Source organism: Mustelus asterias, chromosome 3 (genome assembly GCF_964213995.1).
Source record: "Mustelus asterias chromosome 3, sMusAst1.hap1.1, whole genome shotgun sequence".
Classification (NCBI taxonomy): domain Eukaryota; kingdom Metazoa; phylum Chordata; class Chondrichthyes; order Carcharhiniformes; family Triakidae; genus Mustelus; species Mustelus asterias.
The window spans coordinates 12,408,927-12,421,113 of record NC_135803.1 but is presented as its reverse complement, the minus strand read 5'-3'; the positions used below and the strand labels follow the sequence as shown (position 1 = coordinate 12,421,113).

The window sequence follows — 12,187 nt, the reverse complement described above, 5'->3', positions numbered from 1 at the left end:
CCAGTGGGGATTACAGTAGCTCCTCACTTTCGGAGAGCTAGTGACCCAACCCCGCTGGAGTAAAAGGGGGGGGGGGGTGGAAACTGGGACCCCTCCGAGGGTCGGGCGATGGGGGAGTGCCCCTGGGCATTGGCACCTTGGCAGTGCCAGCCTGTGCCCCCAGACACTGCCCAAGGGGCAAAGTGCCAATGCCCAGGGGGCATCTTGGGGCTGCCCACTGGGCATGGGGCAGTGCCATGGGGGCAGGATATATGAGAGCGTGGCCTGATGGGGGTTGGGTCTGATGGTTGGCGGGGCCTAGTGGGCGATCACTGGGGGTGGGGGGGGCCTGCTACCACTCTGTATAGAGATTTGTGGGGGAAGGAGGGAGGCCAGCGATCGGGGCAGGTTGTGGGGGGAGATGGTGTCAGCTGGGTGGTGGGGGGGCAGTCAGCCTGCTGGGGAGGGTTGGCACTGCGGTTCGAGACTGCGAGGAGAGGGTTGGGGAGGGAATCGTGGGGGGGGGTGGCTGGAGATTAGGGCAGCTCGGGGGGGTGGGGGGGGGTGGTTGCGGCTGGTTGGGGAGCCAGTGGGGGGGAAGCGGAGAGCGGGCATTGCGAGGGTCAGGGGGGGGGGTTACCCAGCGATGAAGCTGGCCATCAATCAGGAGGCCATCGGTGGGCAGCCATTGCGCACGTGCCGACCTCGGCGCTGACAGATCAGCGCATGCGCAGTGGCTCGCTCAGCACGCTGATTTCAGCCTCTCCATCAAAAATAGGCCCCACCCCCTGAAATTTAATTATATTCACGCTGGTGGCCTCTGCAGTGCACAGAATGTGGGACAGCACGGTGGCACCGTGGTTAGCACTGCTGCCTCACAGCACCAGAGACCCGGGTTCGATTCCTGGCGTGGGTCACTGTCTGTGTGTAGTTTGTACGTTCTCCCCATGTCTGCGTGGGTTTCCTCCGGGTGCTCCGGTTTCCTCCCACAGTCTGAAAGAAGTGCTGGTTAGGGTGCATTGACCCGAACAGGCACCAGACTGTGGCGACAAGGGGAATTTCACAATAACTTCATTGCAGTGTTAATGTAATCCTTACTTGTGACTAAAAAATAAACTTTACTTTTTTGCTTAACTTTGTTCTCTGAGTCCCACTGAAAAAAACAACGTGAATTACTGCAGTTTTCACGCAAATTCAACACTAACAATTTTTTTGGGAGAATTCTGCCCAGTGTCTCTAAGGAGTGACACTTGTCGGAAACTATTGGGGGGATTCTCTGGCATCCCAGCGGTATGTTTCTCATGGGATTTCCCATTCCACACGGAAACCCAAGACAAGGGTGCGGGACCAGAGGATCCCACAAGTGTTAATAATAGCGACGAATTCCAGCCTATATTTTGTTTTATTCATACAAAGGGAGGAGGTTAGATTCCCTCTTGTTGGAGATGGTCAAATGTCCGACACTTGTGTAGAAGGAATGTTACTTGCAATTTATCAGCCCACCTTTAAGCTTAACCAGATCTTGTCACATATGGTCATGGACTGCTTCAGTGTGTGAGGAGTGACGAACGGTGCTGAACATTACGCAATCATCAGCGAACATCTCCCTTCTGACCTTATGATGAAAGGAAGGTCATTGATGAAGCAGCTGAAGATGGTTGGGCCCAGGACTCTACCCGAAGGAACTCCAGAATTGATGTCCCTGTGACTGAGATGATTAGCTTCCAACAAGCACAATCCCCTTCCCTTGTGCTAGTCATGACAACAGTGGACAGTTTTCCTCCTGATCCCCATTGACTTCAGTGTTGCTTGGACTCCTTCATGCTATTCTTGGCTGCACGTGGAAGTCCGTGAGGGGCTGGAGTGCCCTTGGTTATGCTGTCCTCTATTACTGAGGAGCCAGCCCAATGCCGTCTGGGCTAAGATGAGGAATCACTGTCTGAGGGAAGCCAGCGGAACATTAACTCAACAGCAAAACTCATCAGCTTCAGGAGCTGAGGATAGCAAAAACTCAAATGGGTGGCACGGTGGCACAGTGGTTAGCACTGGTGCCTCACAGTGCCAGCGTCCTGGGTTCAACTCCGGCCTCAGGTCACTGCCTGTGTGGAGTTTGCACGTTCTTCCCGTGTCTGCATGGGTTTCCTCCGCGTGCTCTGGTTCCCTCCCACAGTCCAAAGATGTGCAGGTTAGGTGGATTGGCCACGATAAATTGCACCTTAGTATCAAGGGGAGTGGCTAAGGTAAATGCATGGGATTATGGGGATAGGGCCTGGGTGGGATTGTGGTCGGTGCAGACTCAATGGGCCGAATGGCCTCCTCCTGCACTGTAGGGATACTATGAATGAAGTTACTGTGACAATCCTAGTCGCCACACTTCGGTGCCTGTTCGGGCTCACTGAGGGACAATTTAGCATGGCCAATGTACCAGCACGTCTTTCGGACTGTGGGAGGAAACCAGAGCACCCGGAGGAAACCCACGCAGACATGGGGAGAGCATGCAGGCTCCACACAGACAGTGACCCGGGACTCGAACACGGGTCCCTGTATCTGTGAGGAAGCAGTGCTAGCAACTGTGCCACTGTGCTGCCATGTTTAATGGCTGCTTTGAAAAAAGAGCTTCCTATCCGATGCGTAAGGAAGTCTTGTGGTCCCAGTGAGTACTGTCCCTACCCCTGAAGCTGAAGCCCCAGGTTCGAGTCCAAGGCCTGATGGCCAGGGAAGGTGGGTGATCAACCTGCAAATCCTTCATACAACCCATGGCAGGCAATGAGAGTGGGAGAAACCTCTGGCCAGCCATACGAAAGCTGGAGCTTTTACCAACACTATCCATAGCTTCAGGCTACAGCATGCATGTAAAAGTGTATGTATTGGGACAGCAACTTGGACTGCCTGAATGAACTGTAACTCACCATCCAATGCATCCCTTCTGCCTTTTGACCCTGGTCCACACAGTTCCACAAGTGGCAGAAGTTGTGAACACGTCAAGACACAGGAGTAGGACATTCAGTCCCATGAGGCTCTACCACCATTCACTGAAGCCAGGGTTGACCTCTTATCTTAACTCCATCCACTTAAAGAAAAGTAAAAGTTTATTTATTAGTCACAAGTAAGACTTACATTAACACTGCAATGAAGTTATTGTGAAATTCCCCTAGTCACCACACACCAGCGCCTGTTCGGATCAATGCACCTAACCAGCATGTCTTTCGGACTGTGGGAGGAAACCGGAGCACCCGGAGGAAACCCACGCAGACACGGGGAGAACATGCAAACTCTATACAGACAGTGACCCAAAGCCAGGAATTGAACCCGGGTCCCTGGCGCTGTTAGGCAGCAGTGCTAACCACTGTGCCACCGTGCCGCCCTTAACTTAGAAGCATAGAAACTAGACGCAGGAGTAGGCCATTCAGCCCTTCGAGCCTGCTTCACCATTCACCTTGATCATGTCTGATCATCAAATTCAATATCCTTGATTCTCCCTTCCCCCCATATCCCTTGATCCCTTTAGCCCCGAGAGCTATATCTAATTTCTTCTTGAAATGACACAATGTTTTGGCCTCAGCTACTTTCTTCGCTCCAAATCCTTTTATACCCTCATCCAGCAAAAATCTATTGATCGCCAATTGAAAACCATTGAGACCCTTTGGAAGGTCTTATCTCCAGGGTAGGGGAGTCCTGAACTAGGAGGCATAGGTTTAAGGTGAGAGGGGAAAGAATTAAGAGCGGCCTGAGGGGCAACTCCTTCACGCAGAGGGTGGTGCGGATATGGAATGAGCTGCCAGAGGAGGCGGAGGCTGGTACAATAGCAATATTTAAAATGCATTTGGACAGGTACATGGATTGGAAATATGGGCCAAACGCAGGCAAATGGGACCAGTTCAATTTAGGAAACCTGTTCGGCATGGATGAGTTGGGCCGAAGGGCCTGATTCCTTGCTGTATATCTCTACAACTCTAACCGAGATGAGGAGGAATTTCTTCAGCCAGAAGGTGGTGAATCTGTGGAATTCATTACCACAGAAGGTTGTGGAAGCCAGGTCATTGAGTATTTAAGACGGAGGTAGATAGGTTTGTGATTAGTAAGGGGATCAAAGGTTACGGGGAAATGGCAAGAGAATGGGGTTGTGAAACATATCAGCCATGATCCAATGGTGGAGCAGACTCGATGGGCTGAATGGCCTAATTCTGCTCCTATATCTTATGGTCATATGGTTTAATAGTGCAATCATGCATGTTATGCAGGTGCAGTATGTACCTGGAGGAAACCCACGCAGACACGGGGAGAACGTGCAGACTCTGCACAGACAGTGACCCCAAGATGGGAATTGAACCCGGGCCCCTAGCGCTGTGAGGCAGCAATGCGAACCCCTCCACCTCCACCCCACCCAACTCCCCGCCCTTTCTAACCATGACCATGCGTTGCAAAGTGTGCACATTTAAACATTGGGGTGAGAAGATGATGGCGATGACCCCGGTAGTTACTAAGCTAACCAGCAGCCACTGTCCTGTCTCAAGATGGCGTTGCTGGGACAAGGCAAACTGAACCGGGGAGCCAGATCCCAGTGGGAACCAGTGAGGACAGAATGCTGAACATAATTGGAGAGAACGACAGCCTGGACCATTCATCATAAACCACATTTTCTGAACTTGAATGATATTTAATGTTAATATTAAGCAGCAAACATTTCTGAATGTTTAGACTGTAAGTGTGACTGCAGCCTGAGGTAACGAGCTGTATACGGTAGTCCTACCTCACAGTAGCATGTAACCTATTTCTGTAAATATATATTTTTACATATAGAGGGTTTTAATGTCTCTTTACATTTCCCCCCTTCAATCCCTGATATTCACATGTTATTTTTTCCCCCTCTCTTTAGGTTCAGCTGAGCCAGGCACAGTTTTCTGACTGAACACTTGGGGGTCAATGACGGGCTCCCAGTTTTCTGCCCAGTGCTACCCTCGAGCTTGACTGCAACCGAGGGAGCGGCATCAGTTGATGGACCATCTGACTTTGCCTCCCACCCCCTCTCTCACTGGTGATGGGGAGGTGAGCAGATGGAAACCTAACTCTGTTCCCAGTCAGCACTTGCCCAAGGAGTCATCACTTGAAAGCAGGAGATCAGCGGCCCTGTGGTCTTGCGGTGCCACGTGCTTCTGGGCCCGTGGCATTGGGGGGGAACAGGGCCCCTCCTCAGAATGCACAAAGGTTCCCATTGTGCCACCAGGGGACAGTCTCATCAAACCTTCTTAGCGTAACCAAGGAAACATCCCACCAAACAACCCATACCCCCACCCCCTCCTGCTCACGCAATCACCCTAGCCCCACTCCCATGCCTCAATAAGGGAGTGAGAGGTACTCTGGATTCCAACGATGTATGCTCCTTCCCTGTGTGTGGGCTCTAAGCTAGCACAGAAAGGAAAGCCATCTGTTTCTGTTGGATGGTAGGGCCCTTCCATGAGATGGCCCAGTCCTCATCCATCCGGGAAAGTGCAAGCAATTCCCACAAATGTGGAACTAAAATTTTAGCCTCCCTCAGCGATGTGGGAAAAGTTGCTCCGTACTGGGGTCCTTGGGAGTTGAGATGTGGTTTTTTTTGGACAGAGTAAGAGGAGCATTACTCTGCCTCTAATCAATGCCCTGCCTCATCCAAGAGTGCTCCATCGCCAATACTGAGGGCAGCAATTGGGCACGAGTTTCGATTCCCCCAGTGCCGATGCCCTTCCGGTTGAGTGAGTGCGAGAATGCGAATGTGTAATGTCGTTGCGAGCATGCTCAGTAGAGATCAGTGTGCTGTTGTAAGCAGGGAAATCTCACTTTCAGCAATACCTATTTGTTCTTCTAATGTGTTGGCAGATGGCGGATGGTGGACAGCGAGGGTGGTGGTTTAATGAGGTAAATACACTGGGAAGGAAGTCATTTCTACCCATTATTTTGTACCGATATAGAGGGTGGGTGGGTGGGTGGGAAGGGAACTGGAGGGAACCTAATGCGAGAGCTTTCATTAGCAATAAAAAATTAGCAAAAAAAAAAATTGATACTTACACACCAGCTGGAATATAGTCAAATTGGAAGAATCATACAACACAGAAAGAGGCCATTCAGCCCAGTGTGCCCATGCCAGCTCTTTGAAAGAGCCATCCAAATATTCCCACTGTCCTGCTCGTTCCCCATAACTCTGCACTTTATTTTCTTTCATCTATCTATCCATTTTCCATCCATTTTGATCATTACTATCGAATGTGCTCCCGTCACACTTTCAGACAACACATTCCAGATCGTAACAACTCGCTGAATGACAGTAATTCTTCCCCTCTCCACTGTGGGCCTGCTGCCAATTATCTTAAATCTTTATTCCCTCATTACCGTAAAAACGTGCTTGTAAAATCAATTTCTCCCTATCGCCTCTGTCAAAGCTTCCCCTCAACATTACCTAACAATGTTCAACACAAGTATCTCTTAAGCTATGATATCAAGGGCAGAACAAACACCCAAGCTTTTTTGATTAACTAAATCAAGCATTTAGAGGATTTAAAATCAAATGTTGTCACACATGCTTTTATATATTCGACCGGTTGCATTGTAGATGGATTGGTGACATTAAGGGGGAAGATTTCTGGAAATATTTCTGTTGCTGTTGATGCAAATTGGATCCGAGTCATTAATATTCCAAAGTGCTGATATGAATAATAATTGAAAGAAAAAATAAATTTGCATTAGATTATTCCATTGGTGTTACAATTAATTACATTCGTTTAGTATGTCCCAATGGTAATTTAGTTCAGTAGTTTATCCTCCAAGAGTAGAAGAATGTAAGAAATAGGAGGAAAAGAAGGATATTTGGCCCATTAAGCTTGCTCCAATATTCAGTAAGACCATAGCTGAACTTCATCCGCGCTCTTCCATATTCCCTTATTGTCCAAAAATCAATCGATTTCCGTCCTGAGTCTACTCAACAACTGGGCATCCCCAGCTTTCTCAGGCAGAGAATTGCAAAAACTCACAACCCTCTGAGTAGTGAAATTTCTCATAGAACATAGAGGTTTACAGCATAGAAACAGGCCCTTCGGCCCAACTTGTCCATGCCGCCCTTTTTTTCTTAACCCCTAGGCTAGTCCCAATTGCCCGCGTTTGGCCCATATCCCTCTATACCCATCTTACCTATCTCAACCCTAAATGGCTAACCCATTATTCTGTCACCCCATGCTCTAGACTCCCCAGCCAACCGAAACATCCTCCCACCATTAAACACATCAAAGCCCCTCGCAGCACTGGAGACCCAGGTTCAATTCCACCCTTGGGTGACTGTCTGTGTGGAGTTTGCACGTTCTCCCCGTGGCTGCGTGAGTTTCCTCTGGGTGCACCGGCTTCCTCCCACAGTCCAAAGATATATGGGTTAGGTGGATTGGCCACACTAAATTGCCTCATCATGTCCCATGAGGTCTAGGCTACATACATTAGCCATAGTAAATGTAAGGGGTTACAGGGATAGGGCAGGGGAAAGGGCCTGTCAGATAATTGGTGCAGACCCGATGGGCTGAATGGCCTCCTTCTGCACTTTAGGGATTCTATAAAACTCTGTTCATAGAATGACCCTGACAAAATAGCTGAATAAAACCATGGAGCAATTGGAATAGAATTATAGAATACCTGCAGTGCAGAAGGAGGCCATTCGGCCCATCGAGCCTGCACTGACAACAATCCCATCCAGGCCCTATCCCCATAACCCCACATATTTACTCTACTAATCCCCCTGACATTCCCCTAACACTAAGGAGCAATTTAGCATAGCCAATCAACCTAACCTGCACATTTTTGGACTGTGGGAGGAAACCGGAGCACCCGGAGGAAACTCGCAGACACGGGGAGAATGTGCAGACTCTGCATAGACAGTGACTCGAAGCCGGAATTCAACCCGGGTCCCTGGCGCTGTGAGGCAGCAGTGCTAACCACTGTGCCACTGTGCTGCCCTATTGTAGTAATGACTGTATGAACAAAGCTTCATTTCTCCCAGTGCCTTTGATGGCATGTCAGTGACCTGAACCCTTAAACTGTTGTTTAATTACCTGCCCGACATTGAGTTTCCTCTTTTCCTTTACTTTTTTATTTTCACTGTATATTAACCTGAGACGCACCTTAATCTTCCCCACTCCACCTTCTCTCCTCAACTTCCTCTGCGCACAATTCTATCATCTACTTGTCTTCAAGGCACTGACTGGTTGATACAGGGGCGTTCAATGCCCACCACAATCCCACATACACCCTGCCCCGATCCAGACAGGTGTCAGAAACCCTCCAGCTCCTCAGTCCAAGTGGTCGCTTGTCGGCCTGGATTGAGAGTTTGGCCATGCGGACATCACCTGCGACATTGGCTGTTCCGTTTTGCACGTGGACTCTCCACCGAGACTGATTCCTGTCCTCGGGTGAGAGACAGGACGGTGCACAGCGCTGTCCTGATTCCCCACCCAGTGGCCAACACAGACCAGGAACTAAACCAGCTTTCCCTCCTGTTTTGTTGAAGTCAACATCGCTACAAAGGGTGGGACTGACTCACGGATGGCCAGAATTCTCCAGCCCTTCACGCCCACACCCAACACCACCTGCCCCCCGGCCTCCCCGCACCCCCCCCCCCCGCCCCCCCCCCACTCCCTCCGCCCACAGTCGCCAGCGAGATGGAGAATTTGACGGCTCAGCCAAATCTCCATTCACTGCAGCGGGACCGGATAATCCCAGCTGCCGGCGAGGTCAGAGAATCCGGCCTGAGATATGTTTTATAAACTGTTACTATTCACCCGCAAACAATATTCTGATTTTTCCCAGATGGCATGTGGCTGACTTGAAACCTGAACTTTTGAAGCTTCCTTATTTAATTAACCATTGGAAGACTCACATTGATTTTCACCTTTACTTTTTCGTTTTCCTTTTGTTGTTTGGAAGCACTTGTGCTTGATACGTTGAGTATGATTGTCCATTTTATTTGATTGGAGAATCAAGGGCATTTAGTCTCTGGACCATCCATAAGATCATAACACATGGGAGCAGAAATAGACCATTTGGCCCATCAAGTCTCCTCATTCAATGATACCAAGACTGATCTGACATGATAATCGTCAACTCCACTTTCCCGCCTTATCCCCATAACCCTTGATTCCCTTACTGATCAAAAATCTCTCTATCTCAGCCTTTAACAAACTTAACGACCCAGCCTCCACAGCCCTCTGCGGTAAATAATTCCACAGATTCACTCCCCTATGAGAGAAGAAATTCCTCCTCATCTCTGTCTTCAATGGGTGATCCCCCTTACACTGAGATTATGCCCTCTTGTGCTAGACTCTTCCACAAGGGGAAATGACCCCTCAGCATCTACCCTGTCAAGCCCCCTGAGAATCTATGGGTGAGATACTCCAGCCTCCCAGCTGTGTGTTTCCCGCTGACGGGAGTTGCCGGGTTGTTTGCTAGCAGCGGGATTCTCGGTTCCCGCCACTCCCTGTCAATGGGATTTCTCAGAGACGTCACCCCACGCTGGCAGGAAACCCACGGGCAGGGGTGTGCTGCCCGCAGGACTGGAGAATACCGCCAACGTGAATGGCCAGAAGATTCCAGCCTATATGTCTCAATAAGATTACCTCTAGGTTGTGCCACATCCAAACTAAGTACAATCAGGGCATAAATCTTCTCACCTCATTGTAACGACCCAATAGGATATCCAACTGGCCCAAGATGGGCTTTCTTCTTTTCCCAATGTCATGCTTCATGAACATGTCACTCGGCCAACTGATGTCATTCCCTTCTGAAAGGTCAAAGTACTTTCAAAGCACCCGCTCACTCGTAATTCCTGAGAGAGGTGACTTGAACACTGGCTAAGCTTCCAAGAAGCCCATGGACAGCATGGTGGCACAATGGTTAGCACTGCTACCTCACCAGGGACCCGGGTTCGATTCCCGGCTTGGGTCTCTGTGTGTGTGGAGTCTGCACGTTCTCCCCGTGGGTTTCCTCCGGTTGCTCTGGTTTTCTCCCATGGTCCAAAAGATGTGCTAGTTAGGTGCATTGGCCATGCTTAAACTCTCCCTCAGTGTACCCGAACAGGTGCTGTAGTGTGGCGACTAGGGGATTTTCACAGTAACTCCATTGCAGCGTTAACGTAAGCTTACTTGTGACACTAATAAATAAACTTTAAGCCCAAAACCCATCATTTCTTCGAGGTAATCATAGAATCCCGAAGCACTGAAAGAGGCCATGCCACCAAACGTTTTCATTGTGGGCTGAGGGAAAGAGCTATCCTTCAGTCTCAATCCATTGCTCTTTTTTCGAAACAGTAGCATGTCCTGAATTAGGTACCGATTACAAAAATGTAGAATGATACAGTGCGGACGGAGGTCATCCCGTTTTTGTGCCTGTATCAGATTTCTGAAAGAGCTTCCAATCAATTCCACCCTCTCCTCTTCCCCCAAAGCCCTGAAAATTTTCCCCCTTGAAATACTTATTTTTGAAAGTTATTATTGAATCTGCTTCTGTCGCCCTTTCAGAGAGTGTATTTCAGATCCGAACAACTCATTTTTAAAAAGTAACAATAGATAGAAATATCATAGAAACCCGACAGCACAGAAAGAGGCCATTCGGCCCATCGAGTCTGCACTGACCACAATCCCACCCAGGCCCTACCCCCATACCCCTACATATTTTACCCACTAATCCCTCTAACCTACGCATCTCAGGACACTAAGGGGCAATTTTAGCATGGCCAATCAACCTAACCCGCACATCTTTGGACTGTGGGAGGAAACCGGAGCACCCGGAGGAAACCCACGCAGACACGAGGAGAATGTGCAAACTCCACACAGTGGTCCTTTTGCCAATTATTTGACATCCGTATCCTTGGATTATCGATGATTCTGCCACTGGAAACAGTTCCTCTTTATTTACATCCCCAAAGCCCTTCAAAATTTTGAACACCTCTGTCAGATATTCCCTTAACCTTCCCGGCTTGGTGGAGAACAATCTCAGTTCCCTCAGCCACCCCACGTAACTGAAGTCCTTCATCCCTAGTAGCCTTCTATTAAATCTCCTTAGTGGCATTTCTGAGGCCTTTTTGAAGTATAGTGCCCAGGAATGGCCACAATACTCCAAGTGGGGCCTAACCTTTAAACAACTCAATTGCTTACTATCTCGAGTGGACATGTACACTGGTTAGGCTATAGATTGTGAAACCAATATACTTCTCACATCCAGGGATCATCCACAAGTTAGCTGTGAGAAAATTATGACCACGGTGGCACAGTGGTTAGCACTGCTGCCTCACAGCGCCGGGGACCCAGGTTCAATTTCAGCCTTGGGTCACTGTCTGTATGGAGTTTGCACATTCTCCCCATGTGGGTTTCTTCCACGTGCTCCGGTTTCCTCCCACAGTCCAAAGCTACACGGCTTAGGTTGATTGGCTGTGCTAAATTTCCCTTAGTGTCAGGGGGATTAGCAGGGTGAATATGTGGGGTTATGGGAGTGGGGCCTGGGTGGGATTGTGCTCGGTGGGCCGAATGGCCTACTTCTCCACTGTAGGGATTCTATGATTTAGCCAGGTATTTTAACCACTTGGTGATTAACCCCTTGTTTCCACTCTTTCTATCTTTCAGCCAATGTTCTCCGTTGCACCAGGCCTAGCGGCTAATCCCAACGCGGCCTTCAACCCCTACCTGGGACCTGTCTCCCCAAACCTGGTACCTGCTGAGATTCTACCCAGTGCGCCGATGCTAGTGACGGGGAATCACGCCGTTCCGGTCCACACTGCGGCTGCTGCGCAGAAGCTGATGCGAACTGACCGTCTGGAGGTGAGCTGGGAGCCTCCTACCTATTCCCCTCCCTTGACGCTGAGAGGTCTTGGTGCTTTACATTGTGTGAAACCACTGTTACACTGTGCAATGGCCATTTTGTGATTGGGCGCCGCCGCAACTGACAGCAAAATATTGACATCATCGGAACCAATTAGTCAGCGCTGTAAGAATCCAATTGGCCGACCTTTCCCGGACCAATAAGAATGACACTGGGACGCCCCAGGAATCAGCAAAATGAACTCACCTTTTGGATCATTGATAAAATGGGAGATTGGTTCCATGATGGCAATTAGGCAGCTCTGTGCTTTGATTCATGCTGAGAACAAATTGATTATCACTGTTCAAGCTCATTTTAGCTAGGCAGCACTTGATGGGTCAATAAGAAT

The 12,187-nt window shown here is 49.3% G+C and overlaps 1 protein-coding gene across 41 annotated transcripts in view; it reads left to right on the top strand.

Annotated features, from left to right (window-relative positions):
• The window catches only part of LOC144486874 (muscleblind-like protein 1), a 337,261-nt gene that overhangs the window by 266,433 nt on the left and 58,641 nt on the right, over positions 1-12,187 (top strand). For all 41 annotated transcript variants that reach the window (XM_078205077.1, XM_078205065.1, XM_078205121.1 and 38 more), the window contains 2 exons: positions 5,833-5,871; positions 11,604-11,798. In XM_078205077.1, the coding sequence (XP_078061203.1) occupies positions 5,833-5,871; positions 11,604-11,798 (234 nt within the window). The remainder of the gene's footprint in view (positions 1-5,832; positions 5,872-11,603; positions 11,799-12,187) is intronic.